This window comes from Daphnia pulex, chromosome 10 (genome assembly GCF_021134715.1).
Source record: "Daphnia pulex isolate KAP4 chromosome 10, ASM2113471v1".
NCBI lineage: Eukaryota > Metazoa > Arthropoda > Branchiopoda > Diplostraca > Daphniidae > Daphnia > Daphnia pulex.
In genome coordinates, this window is record NC_060026.1 from 15,695,963 (window position 1) to 15,718,944 (window position 22,982).

At 40.4% G+C, this 22,982-nt stretch overlaps 8 protein-coding genes across 13 annotated transcripts; 3 read left to right on the top strand and 5 right to left on the bottom strand.

Annotated features, from left to right (window-relative positions):
• The first annotated feature begins 340 nt into the window (after nucleotides 1–340).
• Nucleotides 341–4,145, top strand: LOC124205641 (DNA mismatch repair protein Msh2-like). Its single transcript, XM_046603092.1, has 14 exons — nucleotides 341–496; nucleotides 557–606; nucleotides 670–1,143; nucleotides 1,205–1,438; nucleotides 1,505–1,751; nucleotides 1,816–1,972; nucleotides 2,033–2,253; nucleotides 2,324–2,641; nucleotides 2,716–2,937; nucleotides 3,007–3,239; nucleotides 3,302–3,393; nucleotides 3,460–3,682; nucleotides 3,747–3,842; nucleotides 3,907–4,145. The coding sequence occupies exons 1-14, from the start codon at nucleotides 472–474 to the stop codon at nucleotides 4,054–4,056; spliced, it is 2,742 nt and encodes a 913-aa protein (XP_046459048.1). The 5' UTR covers nucleotides 341–471; the 3' UTR covers nucleotides 4,057–4,145.
• LOC124205643 (putative inhibitor of apoptosis) lies at nucleotides 3,876–6,889 on the bottom strand. Of its 2 annotated transcripts, none has more exons than XM_046603096.1 (5): nucleotides 6,544–6,889; nucleotides 5,228–5,829; nucleotides 4,959–5,168; nucleotides 4,717–4,880; nucleotides 3,876–4,643 (listed from the first exon to the last, which is right to left on the bottom strand). In XM_046603096.1, the coding sequence occupies exons 2-5, from the start codon at nucleotides 5,760–5,762 to the stop codon at nucleotides 4,317–4,319; spliced, it is 1,236 nt and encodes a 411-aa protein (XP_046459052.1). In that variant the 5' UTR covers nucleotides 5,763–5,829; nucleotides 6,544–6,889; the 3' UTR covers nucleotides 3,876–4,316. The 2 variants fall into 2 exon arrangements, with proteins under 2 accessions (XP_046459052.1, XP_046459051.1); XM_046603095.1 differs by lacking the exon at nucleotides 6,544–6,889 and adding an exon at nucleotides 6,027–6,497.
• A 761-nt stretch (nucleotides 6,890–7,650) lies between these two features.
• Nucleotides 7,651–9,625, bottom strand: LOC124205644 (phytanoyl-CoA dioxygenase, peroxisomal-like). 5 transcript variants are annotated; one of them, XM_046603101.1, is made up of 9 exons: nucleotides 9,568–9,625; nucleotides 9,282–9,403; nucleotides 9,140–9,218; nucleotides 8,760–9,068; nucleotides 8,585–8,698; nucleotides 8,302–8,527; nucleotides 8,150–8,240; nucleotides 7,976–8,081; nucleotides 7,651–7,899 (listed from the first exon to the last, which is right to left on the bottom strand). In XM_046603101.1, exons 3-9 carry the CDS (start codon nucleotides 9,191–9,193, stop codon nucleotides 7,840–7,842), a joined length of 960 nt encoding a protein of 319 aa, XP_046459057.1. In that variant the 5' UTR covers nucleotides 9,194–9,218; nucleotides 9,282–9,403; nucleotides 9,568–9,625; the 3' UTR covers nucleotides 7,651–7,839. The 5 variants fall into 5 exon arrangements, with proteins under 5 accessions (XP_046459057.1, XP_046459058.1, XP_046459056.1 ...); XM_046603102.1 differs by having other exon boundaries at nucleotides 9,459–9,607; XM_046603100.1 differs by having other exon boundaries at nucleotides 9,140–9,208; nucleotides 9,568–9,586.
• Nucleotides 9,626–10,753: 1,128 nt separating this feature from the next.
• LOC124205646 lies at nucleotides 10,754–12,373 on the bottom strand. Its single transcript, XM_046603103.1, has 4 exons — nucleotides 12,271–12,373; nucleotides 11,928–12,080; nucleotides 11,397–11,767; nucleotides 10,754–11,325 (listed from the first exon to the last, which is right to left on the bottom strand). The coding sequence occupies exons 2-4, from the start codon at nucleotides 12,069–12,071 to the stop codon at nucleotides 10,995–10,997; spliced, it is 846 nt and encodes a 281-aa protein (XP_046459059.1). The 5' UTR covers nucleotides 12,072–12,080; nucleotides 12,271–12,373; the 3' UTR covers nucleotides 10,754–10,994.
• Nucleotides 12,374–13,156: 783 nt separating this feature from the next.
• LOC124203554 lies at nucleotides 13,157–16,063 on the bottom strand. Its single transcript, XM_046600225.1, has 6 exons — nucleotides 15,971–16,063; nucleotides 15,706–15,852; nucleotides 15,296–15,624; nucleotides 14,940–15,230; nucleotides 14,223–14,308; nucleotides 13,157–14,142 (listed from the first exon to the last, which is right to left on the bottom strand). The coding sequence occupies exons 1-6, from the start codon at nucleotides 16,046–16,048 to the stop codon at nucleotides 13,208–13,210; spliced, it is 1,866 nt and encodes a 621-aa protein (XP_046456181.1). The 5' UTR covers nucleotides 16,049–16,063; the 3' UTR covers nucleotides 13,157–13,207.
• Nucleotides 16,064–16,764: 701 nt separating this feature from the next.
• Nucleotides 16,765–18,249, top strand: LOC124205648 (glycoprotein-N-acetylgalactosamine 3-beta-galactosyltransferase 1-like). The gene is made up of 5 exons (XM_046603104.1): nucleotides 16,765–17,226; nucleotides 17,298–17,439; nucleotides 17,519–17,751; nucleotides 17,823–17,983; nucleotides 18,053–18,249. The coding sequence occupies exons 1-5, from the start codon at nucleotides 16,815–16,817 to the stop codon at nucleotides 18,158–18,160; spliced, it is 1,056 nt and encodes a 351-aa protein (XP_046459060.1). The 5' UTR covers nucleotides 16,765–16,814; the 3' UTR covers nucleotides 18,161–18,249.
• A 208-nt stretch (nucleotides 18,250–18,457) lies between these two features.
• On the top strand, nucleotides 18,458–20,096 carry LOC124205642 (alpha-(1,3)-fucosyltransferase C-like). Its single transcript, XM_046603094.1, has 2 exons — nucleotides 18,458–18,701; nucleotides 18,779–20,096. The coding sequence occupies exons 1-2, from the start codon at nucleotides 18,534–18,536 to the stop codon at nucleotides 19,997–19,999; spliced, it is 1,389 nt and encodes a 462-aa protein (XP_046459050.1). The 5' UTR covers nucleotides 18,458–18,533; the 3' UTR covers nucleotides 20,000–20,096.
• Nucleotides 20,097–21,554: 1,458 nt separating this feature from the next.
• On the bottom strand, nucleotides 21,555–22,718 carry LOC124203555 (alpha-(1,3)-fucosyltransferase C-like). The gene has a single exon (XM_046600226.1). It carries the CDS (start codon nucleotides 22,716–22,718, stop codon nucleotides 21,555–21,557), a length of 1,164 nt encoding a protein of 387 aa, XP_046456182.1.
• Nucleotides 22,719–22,982: the final 264 nt, after the last annotated feature.

Sequence of the window (22,982 nt, forward strand, 5' to 3'; positions counted from 1 at the left end):
ACAATTTGTCATGAAATACACAATACATGCCTTCTCCTTGACTCTACATGCTGGAGAAAATTACTCTGTAATTAGCTTCAATTAGCATCTTCAAAAACAGGATCAGAATCGAACAAACAAATTTTCAATTTTGCCGAAGTAGTAAAAAGTTGCAAATAGCTAAAAACACATAATGAACTTCTGCCATTAAGGTCAAGAAAAACAGTGACAATGGATAAATCTTGTTGACTTTTGCAACATACTGCGCTACTTGTCTAATCTGAATGAATCCCATTTTTCAAAAATTAAGAAAAAAGAAAACAAAAAGAAAAGGAAGCAAAAGAAAAAAAGACAAAATGGCAAGAAAAAGAAAATCTGAAAATTAGAAAATCGGATTTACAAATCTAATTTGGCAACACTGTTTTCTTCACAAGAATTTTTACAACGCGCGCTAAAGTAAGGAAAACACAGAGCAGCAAAATAACTAACGTCATGGCTGATTCTACAAATGTACCAGGTAATTATTCTAATCCCTCGACAAGCTTGTTAATGATCTAAATTCACACTTGGTGTTTAGAAATCCCCCACGAGCAAGGTTTTATCAGTTTCCATGGAAATCTTCCAGAGGTAAGCAAGAGCAAAAGTGAAACAGCTGATTGAAATAAAATTTACTTACCCATGGCGTTTCAGAAACTTGCCACTACTCTGCGATTCTTTGATCGAGGGGAATTTTTTACCTTGTTTGGGCAAGATGCCCTTCTCGCTTCAAGAGATTACTTCAAAACACACAGTGTCGTCAAGATGCTGGGGTATGGAGCTAAGAAGTTGGAATCGGTGGTCCTCAACAAAAGTCACTTTGAGAACTTTGCACGTGAAGTACTGTTAGTCAAGCACTACTGCATTGAAATCTACAATGGATCCAAAAGCGACTGGTCTCTCCAATATCAAGCAAGTCCTGGAAACCTCACCCAAGTGGAAGATTTGATTTTTGGATCGACTGACATAACCTCTCAAGTTGGTATTCTAGCATTCAAAATTGGCTCAGAAAATCAAATAGGATGCAGCTATGTGGATACTTATGCAAGAAAGATACTCGTGGCTCAATTTTCAGACAATGATGCCTTCTCAAATTTAGAATCTCTCATCGTCCAACTAAGTCCAAAGGCATGCTTACTCTTCTTAATCAATTTAAAAAGGTCAAATATCATTTAACACTTACCCGCAGGAGGTTTTGATCCCACATGGTGAAGCTTACGTTGCGCCGAAAACAATGCTGAACCGGCATGGACTGCTAGTAAATGAAAACAAGAAAGCTGAGTTTTCATCCACAGAATCAGTTCGGCTACTCAATCGACTCTTGCGCTTCAAAAAAGGACAACAAGAAAACGCAGCTGCGCTTCCTGAAGTCAGTTTAGATCATTCCATGGCAGCTCTGGCCGCCCTAGTCAAACATCTAGACGTAACTTATATCTACACATAATTATTCTCAACTATTTACAATTAACTACTGAAACATTTTCTATAGCTAATGGCCGACGAAACAAACTTTGGGCAGTTCAGTCTACAAAACTTTGACTTTACTCAATACATGAGACTTGATTCGGCAGCATCCGCCGCCTTGCATCTTACTTCGTACGGAGCTGAGGTCTCGACAATGGTGACGTCCAAAGCTGGAGCTCCTCGTACAATCGCTGCACTGCTCAACAAGTGTCGAACATCGGGTGGTCAGCGACTGTTGGCTCAGTGGATCAAACAACCTCTTACAGATAAAAGTAAGTGCTGGAATAAAGTTTAAAAGCAACACGTCGTATTTTAAAATGAAAATCTTACTTATAGACAGGATTGATAGACGTCTCGATGTCGTAGAAACTTTCGTCAATGATGTCCAATTACGACAAACGATAACAGAGGATCACCTCCGACGGATGCCGGATTACCAAAGACTAGCCAAGAAGTTGCAAAAGGCTAAAGCCAACTTACAAGATCTTTACAAGTATAAAATTCAAACCTGTTGATGATTGTGAACTCTTTCTTGACAATTTTTCTGCTCCAGGTTGTACTTGGGCTTGAGTCGCTTGCCGGTGCTGGTCGACTGCTTACTGGAGAACCAGGGGGATCATGCCGCTGTTCTTATAGACGTGCTCATCCAGCCATTACGAAATGCGAACGAAAAGCTTGTCAAATTGAAAGAGATGGTAGAGACAACTATAGACCTCAATCAAGCAGATCGAGGCGATTTTATCATCAAGGCAGACTTTGACGACCAACTAGGAGGTATAGAAATTTGCATGCGCGTATGTCAGGTGAATCATGAAGTTAATGACTTAATTCGGCCCTCTATTAGAGCTCAAAAAAGAACTAGATGATTGCGGCCCGAGAGCTGAAAAGGTCCTATCCCGAGCGGCATCCGATCTCAAGCTGGAGACTTCCAAGAGCGTCAAATTGGAGAGCAACGCACAGATCGGCTATTATTTCCGAGTCACTTTGAAGGATGAAAAGAATCTTCGCAACAACAGCAATTACCAAACAATTGATACTAATAAAAATGGCGTTCGATTCCGGAACACTGACTTGGCAAAAGTCAACGAAACTTACTTGAAAGTGCGCCACGATTATGAGGAACAACAAAGTTCAGTTGTTAAAGAAATCTTGTCAGTCGCTGGTACGTAGTTATTACAATCTAGCGAAGACGTAACGTCGGGACAAGATGCCTAATTTCTTACTGTTTACACGCAGCTGGATACGTTGAACATCTGCAGTCGTTGAACGATGCCTTGTCAAAGCTGGATGTACTGACAAGTTTCGCCGTATGCTCAATTAGCGCTCCAATTCCGTACGTCAGACCGCACATCTTGGAGAAAGGATCGGGGAGCATTGAACTTATTCAAGTCAGGCATCCGTGTATGGAACTCCAAGACGGAGTTAATTTCATCCCCAACGACGCAATTTTTCACAAAGGTAATCAAATGATGCACAAACAAGCTTGTTAGATCTTTATATTTATGCGACTTTTGTATACAAATGTAGATGGGCATCGTTTCTACATTATTACCGGGCCCAATATGGGTGGAAAGAGCACCTACTTGCGTTCCATCGGGGTGGCTGTCCTGATGGCCCAAATCGGCTGTTTCGTTCCAGCTTCTTCAGCCACCATTTCAATCGTTGATGCCATTTTAGCTCGAGTCGGAGCTGGTGATTGCCATCTCAAAGGCGTATCAACTTTCATGGCTGAAATGATTGAGACCGCCAACATCACCAAAGTAATTCACGTGCATCACATATAATATCAACAAGTTGAATTCATTTCCCATTATTTTTGCAGACAGCTACAAAGGACTCTTTGGTAATCATTGACGAACTGGGAAGAGGAACTTCTACCTTTGATGGATTTGGATTAGCCTGGGCAATTGCAGAGTATACAAACCTTTTTTATCATTTTTGTCATTAGGTACTTTTAATAATGATTTGTTTTTACGTCAGACACATTGCTGTGAAAATTCAGCCGTATGCGTTGTTTGCCACGCACTTTCACGAGCTAACTGCTTTGGCGGATGAAGTGCCGGCAGTGGACAATCTTCACGTAACTGCTTTGACTGGTGACAACACCTTCACGTTGTTGTATCGCGTCCAGCCAGGCTCGTGCGATCAATCATTTGGGCTTCACGTCGCTGAATTGGTTCATTTCCCTCAAGAGGTTTTGGAGGTACGCATTGGTGTTTGCTGTTTGGGAGTAGAAATTAAATAATAAATTTAAAATTGATTTGCAGATTGCCCAAAAGAAGGCGAAAGAGTTGGAAGCCATACAGCCTAATAATAATGAATCAGGTGATCCGACAATGAAACGTCGCAAGAGCGATAACGCGGTAATTACACATTATATAGTACGACATTGTTAATTATCGTTTACATGTAATGGTATATTCACAGGAAGGTGATACATTGATGCGGACGTATTTGGAACGTGCCAAAAAAATAATGGAGCAAAAGAAAGATGTGAATTGTGAAGAAATGCAAGAATTGCGAAAAGAAATAACAAAGACCACGGACCCGTTCATTCGAAATGTCTTGAATATGTAAAATTCGCGATACCCAAAATTTTGGGAACCACTTGTCAAAAATGTGCCTCTGAACCGAGAGAGTTCTTGTAATTACATTTATTATCTGGATATTTTGTAGCTAATTATTTTAAGCCAACTTTTTTTTTAAATCAAATGCATATAAAGGCTATCTCTCTTCCACATACAAACAAAAGCGTTTTCAAGTTCCGGTACACCGCCATAACTAGGGGCGTGTGTTTCTTCTCTGATCCAATATTTAATTACCGTATGTTTGTTTTTTTAAGAAAAGGGAAAGAAGGCGCGGACCGTCGCTTCGATGCGTTTACGACAGAGGGGACAAGTGGTGAGAGCAGTAGCGCAGGACGGGCAACTCATGGAATGCCCGCAGGGTAGAAAGACCATACTGAGCTGCTGGTCATAACAGATCTGACAAAGAAGGGCGTCACGTAGTTTGGACGAAGCAGAAGTGGATGGCGCATCACCGCCAGTAGCTTCTTCCGACGATTGCACAGCAGCACTACATACATTTTTACCATCTTCTTCTTTTTTAACTTCTTTAACTTCGACTAAATCTTCTGAAGCCGCGCTCGATCCAGGAATATTTTGCTATACAAATATTCAAATGATTTGTTAATATGACTCACAGGATGTAAACACTTTTCGTGCTTATTTATTATACCTTGTATCGAGCTTGAATTTCTCTGATGTAGTCATTTCCTTTCACGGATACTAGAAAGTTGCAACGCGAGAACCAACGGGCGTGTTCTACCCACGGGTCGTCCTTGGGCTCCCAATTGCGCAGAGCTCCGTCGCAGCAGAAACATTTGACGTGATCGCCAGTTTCTATTTTAGAAAAAAAGAAAGAATCGAATTAATAAAATAAAAAATTGCTCGGCATTATGGTATTAAATTTCGACGTACTCATGTAGTAGAATCCTGCTTCAGCTAGCTGCGGTGGGCGTTGTTCTAAACCAGGCGGCCAATCATCAAACGTTTTCAATCTAGCTTCTAACGATGTCAATTCAGGATGACGAGCTTGTTGATGTGGCAAAAGACTCAATGATGACAAGTCACCCGAAGTTGATGGCCCTTCACCGCCGTTTGCTTGACGGATCGTTAATGCCACTGGAACTAAATTTCAACAAGAGATTGAATTGCTGAATAACAAATTATTGATGAAAATTGCTCACCTCTTTCGGGTAATGCATTGGGACGAGATTCGTTTTGAAATCGGGAGCATGTATCTGCGCCACCACCACCGCCCAATGAGGGGAATGCACATGGACGTGAGGATGAGGCGACGGGTTGGACAGTGGGGACACTTCTATTACTGGAGAGAGGGATATTGCCAACTGATAATTGAAGAACAAAAGGGCAATTTGGAGCATGTCTTCTATGCTCAGCCATGGGATCATCGTGAGCTTCCCATTGGCTGATGGTAATGCAGCAAAATGCACATTGGGTTTGATCTGCCAGGCCTCGATAAAAAAAGCCAGCACGTGAAAGATCTCTAGGAGAAAGGTATTCGAGGGGCCATCCCTGGAAAGTTGCTAATCGCAGGGCTTCACTTCTTAAAGCTCTTTGAGAAGCGCTGTTGCTGGATGGGACACTTTTCTGCAAACTAGGGTGAATTGGAGCATCAATCACGTTGTTGTTTGATTGATGACAAAACTGGTGTGAAGATAGTGAGTTTTGACGAAATGTGCCTATTTCAGTTGAGCTCATTTTGTTAGAGGAGCACACTCAGTCGATTAATTAAGTTGAATTGAAAAGGTAGATTGGAAAAGCCACACTGCAAAGAAAGAAACACAAACATTAAGTAAGTAGAAAATGCTCTCCCAAGGCTCAAACACAACAAAAGAAATCCTAACGTTACAATAGCAATCTGCGCATCACAACACGTTAATAATGGGGGCATCGCTTTAAATCCACTTTTCGCTGTTATTTGAATGAAATAGCACTTAAAACTGACTAAAGTGATTAACTTACCAATTTAAGAGTATGAATTTCCTTAAAAATGATACATTTTTCCTCACAACAAGGCTGATAACAAAGATGGGAGGAACACGAATAAGCGTAGAATGTATGTATGTACCCGAATGGCCTTTGAAAGCTTAAGATGGCGACTGATTTTGGAATGCGTACTGCCGCAGGGCAACTTTAACAATGGGGAGAGGGGGGGAACAACAAGGACGAAGCCAATGTCCCAACTTTTACTGTTACCTATACCAAGAATGCCAGAATACGATACGGTTCCCCAAAACTTCCGACAAACTTTCGCAATTTTGAATCGATATTGCTATGGTTAAAATGCAAGGGCGGGTGACTCAGCTTTCTAATCGATATCCCCTTTAATTTGTGCTGGGTTTTACCGACGGTTTTAAAATGTAAAATAAACTAACGTCTCTGTGGAATTTGTCCAATTCTTTATTAGTCATAGCCGGAAGCGGTACTTGAAAAAAAACGTCGAATTATTGCCTAATAACGAAAATAAAAGATAACTCACCGTTATACAGAGCTGAATGTGCAAATTTTCTTGATATGTAAAAACTTTGAGTGGTCAATTATATCCCAAATTCTAGAAGTTGCAAATTTTCGATTAAACTATTTACAATATTTCAAATAAAAATAATTTTTAAAATGATGCTACTAATATAATTATTAATGCTGGGATTTTTTAAAAAAGAACATTTCATCAGGAAACTCAAGTTCACTGACGAAACGTTCGTGAATTAACCATTTCAATATAATTTTACTGTTACAAAAAAAAATACTACAAAGTTCTACGGAATTGTAGAGAATAAAACACACAATTTGCTATTGCGTCTAGCCACAATGGACTAAAAAACCAAAAAGTGGGTTTTATACCGCAATTCCATATCACGCCCTGTTTAAGATAACATATGAAACATGCCTAGACAAGTATCTTTATAGTTATAAGTGCTCCGAAGTCTACTTCGTGAACTGAACACGTACACAAAAATATTTTCGAGAATGATAAAATGTTTGATTCCTAAAGGGCGGTTACAACGAAACAAACAAAATAACAATCACAATAAATTGATTAAATTAACTTTAACTTACCTAAAGTTACCAAAAACATTTTGTAGTTTAGTAAGTAGGAGCACCAGTTGTGCGCATATATAAGGTTCCATTATCGAACCGTTTGTGTAACGTTTCGTTCCGCTTATCAATTCACTAATAAACTGATTCTAGAAGCTTCTGTAACAGAATAATTTGTTTAATTTGATTCTCCGTATTTTTGTAAGCCGTTGATCAGAGTCAAATTAAGATTTCATGCGCATGTCACAAGTTCTCTTTTGGTTCGTCCATTAACTATTCAGATTTCAGACTCTAAATCCTCGACTAATAGCGCAACAGCTCTGCAATTTGACTTGCTCAGTTGCATCTGAATTACTCTGCGATTCATATTGAAATCAATTTTGACTAGATGATCCTTTCCTCATTGCACCATTTCGACATTTACTTAATAAGTATTTCAAAATTTATATAGTTTCAATAAAACGTGCAATGACAGTTGAAGGACATTGGAATCAGTAAATGCTTTTATCTCGTTAGGACTATGATAAGCTGATAACAAATAATGACGGCGTTGTTTTTCTTAACTGTATTGCGACAACAGCTGCATAAGTTGAATCAAACAAAATTCCCAGAATTATATAAGTAAAATATTTTATACAGATTAAAAAAAGTACCCCATTTTGTTATTATGTACGTTGATTGGTTAATTTGGCAATAAAGGCGGATGAAAGAAGCCCTAGAATATGTTGATACTCGAGTTCTAAGCCGGGATAGAAGGGTCACGGCCACGACACAAGCGACTACGGAAACGCCAGATATCCTGAAACCCCCGAATGCAAACAAAATAAATTTAGAAATCCCCCCACAATTGAAATAATGTTGGGTGAATTTAGTACCTGGAATTCGAGTTCCATGCCGCGACGCTTGGCGATTTCTTCGACTTCCTTGGCGATATTTTCCTGTGAAGTTCCGCGGATGTCGATGTACTGCATGTCAGCCGAGCTGTAAGTTTTTTCAACAACACAACATTAAACAAATTTAATTATTTCGCACTGGGGTAATGATTTTACCTGTAATGGCATGAAATAGCTTTGCGGAATCCATTGGTCCTGTTCATTCCCGATCCGTGGATAAGGATTGGATGGAAGAAAACAGTGTCACCTATAAAAATGTTTGCAATGTCAGAATTCTTAATTCATTCAGTTTTCATTTGATTCATTACCTTTCTCCATTGGCAATTCGACCATTGGGTGATTGTCATATCCACGAACTCCATGATACATTTTGTTGACGCCTTTCTCCCAATCGGGATAGTCGTGTTGATGCAAAACTCCTTTGTGGGTGCCGGGCAAGACAATCAGACATCCATTGTCGGGCGTGATGCGTTCCATGGCAGTCCAAGCGCAGACAATACGATCGGCCGGACGGAAAGGGAAGTAGTGCAAGTCCTGTCATCAAAGAGAATTAAATTTGAGCGAGAATAAATTACTTGAGGTGTCAATTACTTGATGGAGAGGATGGCGAGAAGTTTGACTTCCTGTATCAGGTGGTTTATTGATCAACATGGTATGCATAGCGCGAATATTGGGTCCAGTAAAGCATTCAACATGGTCCAAAATCTAAAGATTGAAAAGTTATAGTTGAATACGTGAAAATGAAGAAAAAAGAACAAGTGCTTACCTGAGGAAGCAGGCAAAACTGGAAGAGAACCTCATCGTAGACAAAGTCTTGAGCTTTGTTGTAAAGACGTTCACCTGACACTGTGTTGTTTTTAGCCAGAGAAATGTCTTTCATCATGGTGATTCCACCCCATGGGACTCTTCGATCACACAAGGCAAGAAATCTTTCCTTGCAGGCATCTAAGAACTGTGAGCTAACAAGGCGTGGAATTACAAGAAAGCCATTGTCTTCGTAGAATTGCCTCTGCTCCAGCGTCAACATAGGGTTGTCCAAGGTGTACTGGAATCTTGAGTGGCCATTCATATGTCCCTATAACAGTACACACAGTTTTAAGTATATGTATACAACTTTCATGAAAATGAATATTAATAAAATAGTACCTGATAACCATTATTCATGTGGCCAAGGACAGCTTTCAATCTAGCATCAGCCATGGTTTAAAAGTGAAACTAGAATTACCTAAATTAGTATTTATAGATTATTTTTGATCAAGCAAATGAAATTGGAAGTAAATTCTTTAACCTTAAATTCTTCGCGCAGAGCAACAGGTATCTAAAGCTTCTCTAGCAAGGTGGTTGCCAAACTTATTAGATCAAGGTATCTCCCTAACGACGTAGTCAGCAGAGATGACTATGATAAGTTGCCTATCAAAGTTCAAAGGGTTTGATAATTGATGTTGTTCTAAAGGCGTCTACGTACGTGACTATAAGCATGCGTTTTCTACAGGAGATGAGGCAGACGTGTTATTGACTTATTGTTATATAAGAGCTAGATAAAAACAAGTTGAATTTTCAACTTTTCAACCTACTTTTGCACTGAACGAAAACGAACCGAGTCAACAAATACCTGGAGTGCCATCTATCGGTAACATTAAACAATCTTGTTCTGACGTCATTGAATCTAATGTGATCAGAATCTGACGTAATACGCCCCATTTCATGGGGAAAAGTTTTGTGTATTTGAAGAAAATCAATCAACTTTATTGGCCGAAATCAGTTAATTGAATATAGAAGGTTCAAGGTTGTATAGCCGAAAGTGTTAAACATCAGAAGTATTGTTAATAATATCAATTCATCAAAAATAAGAAGGCAAACCGAATATCTCATCGGGTTCGGGTCTCATCGTATTAAGAGCAACGGAGACATCGGAAAATGCCAGAAGAACTGCAGTATAGTGCCTACTGCAGCCCTGATAATAACAGAATTAATGCAGGTCCATATTGTCCGTTGTCGCAAGAGCTCCAGCGTTTCAAACGCCGTTGTAAAAATGGAAATGCATCAGCTCCGGTGCGTCCAAGTGGGGAAGCGATACCGGACGAAATACTCCCGTGGCCAGGATCAGAAACACCCGGAAACACCGCGGCGACGAGGCAAAACACCGAGAATTGCGAGGACATCATGCAAGTACATCATACTAAATATTACCAAATTCGGACTTACCGAGAAAGTGTTGAAGAACCCGGAAGAACCATTATGAGATTAAGTGGACTCGTGGCTATAAAGTTTACCACATTTACCCCAACCTGAATTGCTCGAAGATTACGAAGAAGTTAACATTTTGTATGAAACTGCTGGAATTCCAAGCTACACTCTGTTCCACATCATTATGCCTATATGCACAGCAACGTCCTGAAGCCTGAATCCAGCCGCCGTAGGAGGACCCAAAATTCCACCACTGAATGATCCTGCACCCGGAGGTTCAGCTCAAAGAGTTCACGTTTGTTGTAAATGAAAAAAAGCCGTTTTTGACATTGACCTTTGAACATTGAATTGTGTCTGTTTTGTTTACAGCTTCAATCGTGCCATTCCGACTCATCTACCGTACGGACGGGACCGAAGGGGCATTCGAAAAATGGGCACAAAAATGGACACGAATAGATAGTAGGCCTACCAAATTCATTCTGTACGTTTTTGTTTTCGTTAGTAATACCTCCGTTTATGTTTCATTTTTCTATCGTGTTAATTCCATTTTCTAAAAAACAAAGATTTTCTAAATAATAATCAAATTATGCAGGTTTATTAAAAAATCAAAGCCCAATTCGAATAGTACATGTATCCCAGAATTATACTTAAACATTTTAGTAAGCTAAACATGGTGCATCATCTACGTTTGAAATATTGTAACTCTCTATGGAACAGACACTAGGTAAATTTCTGTTTTTAATTGCAATATTAAACCAGTCTCTGATAAAACTGCTTCGAGTATCCACTATCCAGCTTATTTTTTTTAGATTGTTTAACCAGTAGGAGGGCAGACAACAAAGCCTGAGGGTAAACAGGCGCAGGCTGTAGCGGCGGCCGCAGCATCACATTGGGCAGCTGGGGGTGGAGTAATTAGATTCACGGTCCTTGTAATTGTTGAGTTTACAAATGCAAATGTTGTAACGACTGTAGATACTACAAATTGGTTTTTGTTGACGAAAAATCGTTTTCCTCGCAAATTATGTTCAGCTGTTAAAATTTTGCCATCGTTTATAACAACCTCATCTCTAGATGAAACTAATTCGCCATTGCTAGTTTTACTACTGCTGGCATCATCTGAGGACGGAAGAGATGTTATCATCAATCTAAAGAAAATTATTTATTATTTAGGCATTTCCTTCTCAAGGAAGTTCATGTAAATTAAGTGACAAATTACTTTAAGGTTTCAGAGGGAGTGATGGAGTCCAAATCGTCGTTGTCGTCATTTCTCTTGCGGCGACAGTTAACTGGAACAGCTGCCACTTGAAATGCTGGCACACAATTAACGACAGAGGTGAGAGACAAAGTTTGCGTGGAGGTAAACGTCGCCGTTTTCAATAGCGGGTTATTGAAAGTGCCTGTAGTGGTGGCGAATAAGTTGAATAAAAAACGGGCATTCTGCTGGTCTTGGAAAGAAGGTCGAGGCCGGTAGCGGCTGATTCCATTGATCCTTGACTGGGTATCCGCAAATTCTTCTCCCTCCTCATCGTCGATGCCGTTGCGACTATGTAAATCAATTGTGCTGCCAGGATAGATTGCCTCTTCATTCTAAATTTTAAAATATCGAAAAATTCAAAAAAAAATGTGTGTTATGTAAATTAAACATCATATATAAATAGGCCTAGATCAAACAGATGTAGCAGGAGATACAACATATAAGAACCATTCACAGCTATATTCTGTATCTGCTTTGGCTATATAGACCTACCATTGCGTTGTAATAATTGTAATAGAACGCGGGTTGTTGGGGCACTGCCAGCCAAGGAAACGCAAACATCATACGCGGACTGCGATAATATTGCTGATGAGAAATGGCCACGAAAACGGACAGGAAGATCAGGGCAAACTTCATTTTATAGCCCTGTGTATAGTACATACAAGATGAAAAATAAAGTATGAAAGTATGAATTGATTGGCTAGACCCAATACATAAATCGGATTTGAAGTCAATTTCATATGTTAACCAATGTTCAAACAGTTTTGACTATTATAAAAAGCAAGTCCATACGGCACAAAAATCAAACAAGCGCAAACAAGATAAAAAAAAATACCTTGAAAAGAAACTGTGCTGCTGCTGGGTATCGCTTTGGATCACTGAGACTGTGACAAGAGGCAAGACGATCGAATACAGTAATGTCTTCTCCTTGATAAAACGACCGAGCTTTTATACATTAGTATGACATGGTGCTTGACGAGTTATCGAATGCCAAACAAACATTTCCTAACCATATGTGGTAGCTATAGCTACACAGCAGGCTTTCTGCTGGATCCTTAAGCGGTGGGCTATTATCCACGAAGCCTCTTATTATGAAGCCTTTTTTATTTGGAAATCACAATGATCAACACTCTCCACACAGATACTGTAGATATCTCCTTTAGTCACCTCGAGCTTTTCCTATATGTTATACAGAAAGCAGTTGATCGGTCAAGTATATTCATAACTGTGTGACCCCACCTGTATGATGTATTTTTTAAGCACTGACACAAAGGGACACCATAAATGCAGGACTTGATGCTAACCTTGACGTTAGAGGACGTTAGACCAGGATGAGATTAACCAATTCCAAGAAGAGAGAATTGATTCAGCCGCTCTCTATGCAAAGGTCTGTCCCTCCCTTTCAAGCAACACTCAGTGTCACAAACGTCACAAATTTGTGCCGCATAACCTCTCAACTGTGGGTCCTTCCAATCTCGTCTGAAAAGCACGGAGTGAGGACGTACCGATTGCAGTACCTAGAATATGACTTGCTGATAATTCTTTTGGTCTCCTTAATTCACTTGTTGAAACAAAATAGATCTATATGTAAGTGTGTATTTCCACGTATGACATCGGTCTCCATACCACCCGAAATAATTTTTACTTCCAGGATTTCGATACGTCCGATAAATCTCTAATGACATTTATGCACATTTATCCTGACATAAATTAAGGTCGAGCATATTCAGATATTTAAATGTAGGAATATATGCGGCAGTATAGTTTGTACATCACAAAAACATTCTGTGACTATTGAGGGGGCAATATTTTCGAGTCAAATGGGCGTACAGAGAACCAAAAGGAACCGTCCGTCCACTACCGGAATCATAAATGTGTGAGAGAAAACTATTTTTAAGTTTGTCCCAGTCAGCCGGATCGACTTCAGACTGATAGAAAGCATCCGCACGTCCACTGCCGATGGCGTAGAAGGAATCCGCTGGTTGAATAAAAATGGATGAATTCCGCCAGCAGGGCAACCATTTATTTGCTGGCAAGTCATTCCGGTTGCAAAATTCGAGAATGGCTTCCGTCAGGGCAGGCGGACCGAGACTCAAATAATTATCCGACCGGAAGGCCAATATCATCGACTTCATGAGAAAGTATAGAAACGGATGTCCAGAGGTGAAGGCCATAACGCCATTCTCAACCCAATTGGGTATGAAATCTCGAACAGTTCCAACTGTGTTGTTCAGACTATCCAGCGGACGCATGACAATACAATCCAAATCCAAATAGACTCCGCCAATCTTCCACAGCAAAGCTACGCGGATTACATCACTCCGGTGAACCAGCGGATTGGTCGACTTGTTAAATGGGCCAGTCCGGTAAAATTCCCAGAATGGAGTTCCTTCTAAATAGTCCAGCAAATCTTCCCTGATAATTCGAATATTCTGGAATTGTTTGAATAACGCGCCAGTGATATCACATTCAACTTTTCTCTTATGGGTGTTATCAATTATTGGCAGGTTGACTATTGGATTCTTCTCCATGTACATCGTGATGGTTGCCTTTGGATTTTCTCTAGCGGCCGATTCAATCCCGCACGCCTGACGGGCAGTCAGGCAAGATCGACCCGACGTCTCGATAAAGAAAATGTTTAAACCTTTATTCGGTTTGAAAAGACGTTCATTTTCTGTTACGACAGACGACTCAGATTTGGTGCTATCTGTAAATAAGAAATAAGCGAATCAAAAATTGTTTCCAGCAGTTATTAGTTGAAATCTAAAATCTTTTAATAAAACGTACCTGGAAAGTCTGTAAACCAAAAGAAAATAATAATTCCTCCTAACGTTAAAATCAGTAGCGTCAATTTAAATCTCTCCTGGAATTTCCTTTTCAATAGAAAGCGAATAACTGGCAATCGCATATTTATTGAGAGGAGTTGACAATCTTTATCTATAGTCCAGCAGTTAAAAATACTTCACTTTTGTTAGTACATGACGTTGGATTACTAAGATAAAAATCACTGGATCCGATTCCATGCTGTCGTCTTCCTTCTGGGAAATGCGCATGACAAAAATTTGGATCTTTCTTTTTTTAATGAGCCCCGCCTTCTTGGGGAGTGGCTTAACCAAGTGCGAAAGGCCCTTGACACTTGGCAGTACCCCATGATGAGCAAGGAGATGACTAGATCGAAACGTTAGAGTCTACTTATTCACTTGTAAGTCAAATAACAAGGTTTTAACCTTCACACCTTACCCAAAATGTTTGTTGTAACAGCTGTGGAAATTGGGTGTTAAACTGTTAAACTGCATGAAATATGTTTATTGAATAATAAAGAATACACAGAATAACTTGGACTAACCTATCAACAATACGCGCTAGGCAAACATGGAAACAGAAGCAAATACATAAGACAATTCAAATTGCTTTATCATAAGCTGACGCCTTATATGATAACTCTACTGATTCCTCAAATATTAAAAAACAATCAATAATTTTTAAAAAAGCATTTCCCTTTACTTGCCAACCGCAATTTGGCAAATGCCATAACCGGCCGGCAGACACGGCAGGACGGTGCTAACACCAGGAATGGCCAGGGTCGAAGTGAAGGTACTGGAAACCACCGACCAGCTAGTCGACGTTACTCCAGTAGCAAAAGCGTTCCAGAATTGCTGGAGAAATCGTTTGCCCCGCTGTTGTTTCCCGATACCGGCGAGTTCATTCTCATCATCAATCGACGAAGAAATGCCAAATGGTAATTGACGGGATTTGTGTGTCAGTCCTGAACTCGGCTCCTCGGTTGGCATCACGCTAATAATTTTAAATTATTATTCAGGATGCTGAGATCTTTCATTGAATTGAAAATTGAAACTCACATGCGAACTTCGCTGGGGATGATTGGATATTGGGCCCCAATGTCTTCGCCTTGCTCGTCGTTGTACTCGGCGAAGCGTCTCCGGCGTCCGTTACAAGCGACCGGATTGGGCGACAAATTCGAAATGGCCACGCACGTCGTGACGCTCAGGGCAGTGCAGGTGGACGTGATGGTAAAGGTAACAGTTTTCAACAGGGGATTTCCAATGGAAGTTGATCCACTTCCTGATAAAAATCGATTTTCTCCTCTTTGTTGAAACGAGCCCTTAACTCTCCCCTGAACGTCTTCAGTATCATACACGTCCTCACGCTGGCTCATGTATGGGTCCTCCTATAGTAGCATAAACATGAAATAAAATCCAATAGTGCTCAATAATAATAGAAATGAACAATCAGTCTTGTTAAACTTTACCATGTAATTATTGAAATACATGGGATACTGGGCGAATGGAGACATCCAGGGATAGCCCATCATCATCCGGGGGTGGTAATATTGTTGGTGAGACATGGCCACACAAATGGACAAGAAAATAATGGCCAGCTTCATTTTTAATTTCAACTTGAAAATTATAGCCGTGGAAGAATTAACTTAATTAAAATTTTTTAAAAGAAAAAGTCTTATAGCGAAGTGCAGGTAGAACGGATGGATGTTAAACCATCTGTGACAATTTACTGACCTGCCACAACGCTTTATATAGTTCGACATCAGTCCTGGCTGTTTTCACCCCAAAATGAAAACTGTAGAAAAAGGTCATGATTACATGATTACATAATTTATGAAATTACCAAGGCGCATGTCCAACTACCCCGCCAAACTCTACAAGGTTAATACAAACAAACAGCAGAAGCAGACAAATTGCGGATGTGTGCCAAGATGATTCGGACATTTTGAAAATATCACATCATCACAATTTCAAACAGGAACTCTATTTAACGTAGCGTTTACATGGGACTTGCATATGCTTTGGCAAATTAAAAGGACTTGAAATAAATAGCATTAAATTTATTCTCATCTCATAATAAAAACGCGTTGAAGTGGATGAAATCACTGTTAGTATAGCCCCCGCTCCGAGGCACTTGTGTGTATCTTGAGCTCCTCCAAGTCAGTCTAACCCCCAACAACGCCCAACACTTGACCATGAATGTTTAAATGTTCAGTGTTTATTGAAGGAAACTCTTGGCTGTGGCTGGTACAAAAACTCTTGTGTAGTTCCTTGAGTATTAAAACCATTTTTGGACGTGTTGATTTTGAGTATGTTTTCATACGGCTATAAAGCAGGTGACACGCATAAAGTTATAACCGGTCAAGTACATTTGGGTTTAAAGCTACACTTGGTTTCAAGGCGAATTGAGCGCTAATACACACCTGCTGTTTTCTCTTGACGCCAGGATATACTTTACGCTCCACCCATCAAACCAATTCAATTTATTTTATTTTTTACTTCAACTGTTGTGATTTATTTCCCCCGCTAAATCATTTAAAAAATGATGTACAGCTCGGTGTGATATCGCAGGTATTTAATGGGCCATTTTGGGTACGAGATGACTTCAATAATATTCAGAAGAAATTTATTTCGAATTTATCAAAGAAGATTGTGTCTGTGTATTCTCGTCTCCAAGAGATTCCTGATTGGGTTTGTACTCGGCAGTTTAACTACTTTATTATTACTGACGCCACCGACCTCTGTGTTCTTGTTTTACACATCTAATCAAATTTTAAGTGAAGATCGTACGCGAGCAATAATTAATGCGCCAGATATTAACTGGCCCAGTCGACAAGTTTTCTCATCCACACCTTCTGAAGAATTGAATAAGCGCAACCGAATTTTGTGTTGGGTCATCACGTCACCCAAAACGCATTCGAGAGCGCAGTTGATCAAGCAGACGTGGGGCAGGAGATGCGACAAATTATTGTTCATGAGCTCCACTCAAGGTATAAATTAAGCCTTTTAACTTGTTTTTAAATATGATTTATCTATCACTATTTTATTAATTGATTGGAAGACGACATCTTACCGGAAGCTATTCCACTTCCTGTGAACGACACTTATGCAAATTTGTGGGGCAAGACTCAAGAGGCTCTGAAATATCTTTATCGACATCATTTGGATGACGCAGAATGGTTCTACAAGGCCGACGACGACACGTAAATTTACTATTACTATTTTCTTATTCATTTTGTTATTTTATTACAATTCGAAATTTAATTTTCAATATTATTGCAGGTACGCAGTGATGGAAAACATGCGCCATCTCTTATCGTCTTTCAACGCTTCGATGTCGCTTCACTTGGGATTCAAATACGAACATCCCAAGGTCCGGCAGGGGTTCATGTCCGGTGGTTCCGGTTATGTTTTAACCAAGGAAGCCATCCGCCGTTTCGTCGAGTTCAAGAGCAATTCTACTTCCGGCAGTCAATGTGTTCTCAATCACGAGGGAGCAGAGGATCTTAATTTGGGTACGTATACACATGAATAACAGCTGTATTTTATTGAATAAATTAATATCAAACTCATTTTTTTTCAATAGGAATTTGCCTGGAAGAATTGAACGTGACGACAGTTGATTCCCGCGATGAGAATAAAGTCGAGCGCTTCCTGCCGTGGAGTTTGGAAGACATGATATGCGGACACCTGAAAAATCCTGGATTTTGGTACCTAAGGGAATTTTCGTACTACCCTCTCAAACAGGTACATTCATTCATTTATTGTTCTTGTCATTACATTTAGTTTAATTCTGTTTTATTTAATTTAATATAGGACATGAACTGCTGTTCGCCCTATGCAGTCGCCTTCCATTACGTCAAAGATTATCAGCTTAAAGTCTACGAATATCTCATCTACGGGTTGCGCATTTACGACAAGTGACTGAATTCTCAATCTACAATATTGAATTATTTTAAAGATGTACCATCTATCGCATCTAAATTGCTTATAAATACAAACGATATAAAGCTATTCGAATTTCCGGTTCAAAAATTAATTATCTGTGATTGTGCTATCATATTGTGATATCTGTCAAACCCTCATATGCGCCGTCGTTAGGTTAAAAAATCCGTTGTTACAGGAAAACAGAATAAACATGTGTGTGGCCTTAGGCATTTGCAGACGGTACCTGGTATACTCATGCGCCGTCGACAATCGTCTACAGCGCTCGCGATAGTAGAGACGCCAACTGTAAGTACCATCAACACCTTTTATTCATTTAAAAATTGGAAATAATTTATCTTTAAATGTAAAGATGTTGTTTAGGAAAAAATTGCGAACGCTCATTGCCTTGATTGTGTCTTCGTGCCGGAAGGTTATGGGGAAAATTCGTTCCCGATTTGTTTTTAATCAAGTTAAAGGCTTCACTTCCAACCATAAATCCCAGGCAAAAGAGGTGCAGTCAAACTTCATTCATAAAAAGGTAATTTCACTATTTACTTATTTAGGCTAAAAAATTTAAATTCATATTTTAATTGAATCATCCGTGATTTATTTCAGGGAGGGACGAGATTTTTAATGGACATTAGCAGAAGGCTGAGATTCTCGTTAGAATTATTCACATTCCTGGCTGTCATTTTTATTTGGATTTACTGGCGATTCACTTTTCCACCAGCCGTATTAGAAGACGATCGCAAATGCAACACCAACAACATTATTATCCCGAAAGATATTAATAATTACCCGGTCAAGAAAATTTTACTTTGGAACGCATCGCAGAGAAAAGAAGTGCGAGCCTTTGGCGTTGGTCAGGACGTTTTCGCCCGGAAGCGCTGCGCTTTTACCCAGTGTGAAATTTTCACCGATCGCTGGGAACATCCGCTGGATTATTATGACGCCATCGTCGTCGTCTTCAACGACGAATTCCTCTCCAAAGAAGATATGGCCATGCCGGAATTTGAATCCGGACGCAATCCTAACCAGCGGCTGGTCTTTTTCACGCAAGAATCCCCTCCGGCGTTGAGATCCCATTACAACATGACCCGATTCGTCCATTTCTTCAACTGGACCATGACGTATGCGCTGGATTCTGATATCCCTCTGCTTTACGGCCGGATCATTCCGAAGAAATCATCTCGTCTCAGTCCGGAGCAAATCCTTCGCCTCCGGAAGAAATCCCGTAAATCCTTCCGGCCGAGATCCGCCTTCCGCCAAAAGACGAAGAAAATCGCCTGGATGGTGTCCCACTGCTGGACGCACAGCATGAGAGAATTGTACGCCAAGGAGCTCAACAAGTACATGGACGTCGATATCTACGGCGGATGCGGCAATTTCAGCTGCCCCACCCACGTCCTGCACAGCTCCGATCCGCAATGTTACGACATGTTGCAGTCCGACTACAAATTCTACTTATCGTTCGAGAATTCCCTCTGCAAGGATTACGTCACCGAGAAATTCTTCAAAGTGATGGATCACGACATCATTCCGATCGTGTACGGGGCCGCCGATTACGCCAGACACGCTCCGCCGCATTCGTACATTCACGCGGGAAAATTCAAACCCAAAGAGTTGGCCGACTACCTGAAATTGCTCGACGCCAACGAGACGCTCTACGAGGAATATTTCTGGTGGAAGGATCACTTCCGGGTCGAGTCCAGCGTCGAGGACATGTCCCGTCACGGCTTCTGCGATTTGTGTCAAAAGCTGCACGAAGACTCTGAATTTAAATCGTACGCGGAAATGGCGTCCGATTGGGGCGACGACAGCCGACAGTGCGCCTGAACTGATCCCGAGTGGATCTCATCACTTTGAAATTAATTTTAATAGCATAATTTTTAAATGAATTGATTTGGTTGCTGTAAAAATTACAGCTCCATAGAATGAATTGTAATAAACGTGAAATCAACTATTACGACTTTTTATTTATCTGTTAATCAATAAAGTAAAATGCAATTGATTTATTATGTGACTCAGAGTAAAATTTTGTGTCTAGACTTTTCAAGAGTATAGCGGTCATGGTGATATTTACAATTGTCAAGGGTTCGTTCAACTTTCCAGACCTGAAACAAACAAATGCTGAGACTGTCAAGTGGATTTTGAATAAACACAGGACACCAGCAAAACAGAATGACGACAGAGAGAATAAAATAACACGGTGTGATCAAAGGGGAAATAAAATGGTTATAGTTGATGTAATTTTGTTTATATGATCAACGAGAAAAATAATGTCACCAACCCCCCCAGCAGTTCGTAGGTTTTCCCTTGAGTATAAGCTAAATGAGGGGTGTAGTAAGCTACCTGAAATTTCCTGGAACCTCATAGCTACCATAGCTTTTTTATGGGATTTTTTAAGTTGAATAAAAAGGGGTGTGCCCATGGGAAAACTACCGTTGAATAGTTCGATAGTTAAACTAGATCTCCCCTACCCCTAAAAAAGTATGGGGGGTGTTTTTTGAAAATGGGCCAGTCAGTCGATCAGTCCTAATTAAACGTGATAGTGCTTTTGTGAAATCTAATCGTTAATCATTCAACGTAACGATCCAGATCCTTCGTATAGGGGCCGAAGTCGAATGATTATTCCACACGGGTTGCTCGACTCTTCTCCAACAGTACAAGGTAGGCCACAATCACAATCTCGTTGTTAACAAGACAAGTGCGTCACCGAGTGCTCTATAGCCAATGCCCTTCAGCGTCGTAGATGTCAACAACTCTGTTAATCAATACGTTGTCGTGTATTCTCGAGCGCATTTTTTAAAAAAGAAGGTGATTTTATTTCGCTGAATATATAGCTCGTAACAAAACAGTTGTGTGTAGATGAAATTAGTCGCAGAATAATTGGTAAATACGCGAGACTTTGTGTCGATGTAAGTGGCTTCTAGATTGTCTACCTATCCTTCGTATACCGACGTTGACAGATTATTCCACACGGGTTCCTCGACTCTTTTCACGAACTCGACGCTTTTATTGCCCCCAACTCAATCGCACAATTTGAATAACGCGCGTGGCGATACAACAAAACTCAAATCAACACACAAAATAGGCAGGTAGACACTCGTCAGTCATCGCAATCATCTATAGGGATTAGTTGTTTGTCAAGCTGTACACAAATGGTATTAGATCGAGTAATGGAGCTTTTGAATGATAGGATAGGACTCGATGAAATCGGCGGTGGTCTTGTACGCTCAATTGAATCACGCGCCCCAGCACATCAGACCAACAAGGTGGAAACGGAAGTTATTTGGGTGGGTCTCTTATATACTCTAATCCGCTTTAAATTTCTGATTCAGTTATTCTAGTCGGGGTACACATTAATTTAATACGAATGGCAGAATGAATTTTAAGATTGCGTCTCCCATGAATCGAAATATTTGCATCTCTTTTTAGGGTCCCATTCCGACACCAGTTGAGGGTAAAATTTGACGACGCCTTCATCTTGATGGAGTTTCTTGCACAAGTCGCAGAAACCGTGTCGAGCCATTTGTTCCACTCCGGATTCCACCGCGTAGTGGCCCTTCCACCAGAAATATTCGTTGTACAATTGGTCGTTGGCGTCGAGGACTTTGAGGTACTGGGCCAGCGTCTCTGGTGTGAATTGCAAGGCGTCGATGTACGAGTGAGGAGGTGCGATCCGACTGTAATTGGCTCCGCCGTAAACCACCGGAATAATATCGTGATTCATAATTTCAAAAAATTTCTCCGTGACGTAATCTTCGCAAATGGAATTCTCAAATGACAAATAGAATTTGTATTTTACTTCCATCATGTCGTAGCATTTGGGGTCTGACAGCCAATGGGAGTCGTTGCGGATGCAACTGAAATTACCGCATCCACCGTAAACGTCGACCGGAATAAATTTACTCAGTTGGCGGACGTAAGTTTCCCGTAAACTGGGAGTTTCGCAATGAGACGCCATCCAAACTGCCAAGTGAATTTTATTGGCGGCGTAATTCTTGGCTGATGATTGACGAGTCGATTTAATTAATTTCCTCGTTTCCGCTCGAGTTTTGGGAGCCGATGGGCCCGGAAGGATCCGCCCGTACCGAAATTGAATGTCGGAATTTCTTCTGTAGCTCATGGTCCAGTTGAAATAATTTCTCAGATTCTGGACTCGGAGGAATAACATGGAAGCCGGCGACTCTTGCGTCATGAAGATGAAGCGCTGGTGCTGCTGCCTTTTGAAATATGGGAATTCGGTTAACCAAATGACGTGCATGTTCATGACAATGGCGTCGTATTCTTTTAGGGGTAAAGCTGTTTCGTTATCGAAGATGACGCAATCGGACACTTGGCATCCGTTGCGGATGAAAGGCTTGTGTCCAATACCAAAAGCGGAAGTCTCGATCCGGTCCGGACTGTTCCATATCAAAATTGATTTGTATCGATTACTAATTTTTGTTACGTTTGCGGTTCTATTAGGAATAACAAAATTGTCGATTGAATCGTCTTGTTTGTTTCCGCTGCGTTCGGCGCGTTCCGGCCGTAGGTGGACGATGACCGTCATCTTGAGAAATAATAAAACTACGAGCATAGCAATTTTCTTGAAATTCAGAGTTGATTGTCTTCTGCAAACTTGTTTTAATCTCTTTAAGGAAGATTCCATGTTGATGAATAATTTGCGCAAGCGTCGTCGTTAAATTTTTTTTGTCAATGTAAATTTTAATTAATTTGAATAAAATAAAAATGTTACATGCCATATAGCGATTGTTTCCGGGCGGTGACTTGGCGTGCTCATGCGCCGTTGCGTACTGAATCAACGCCGAAAAGC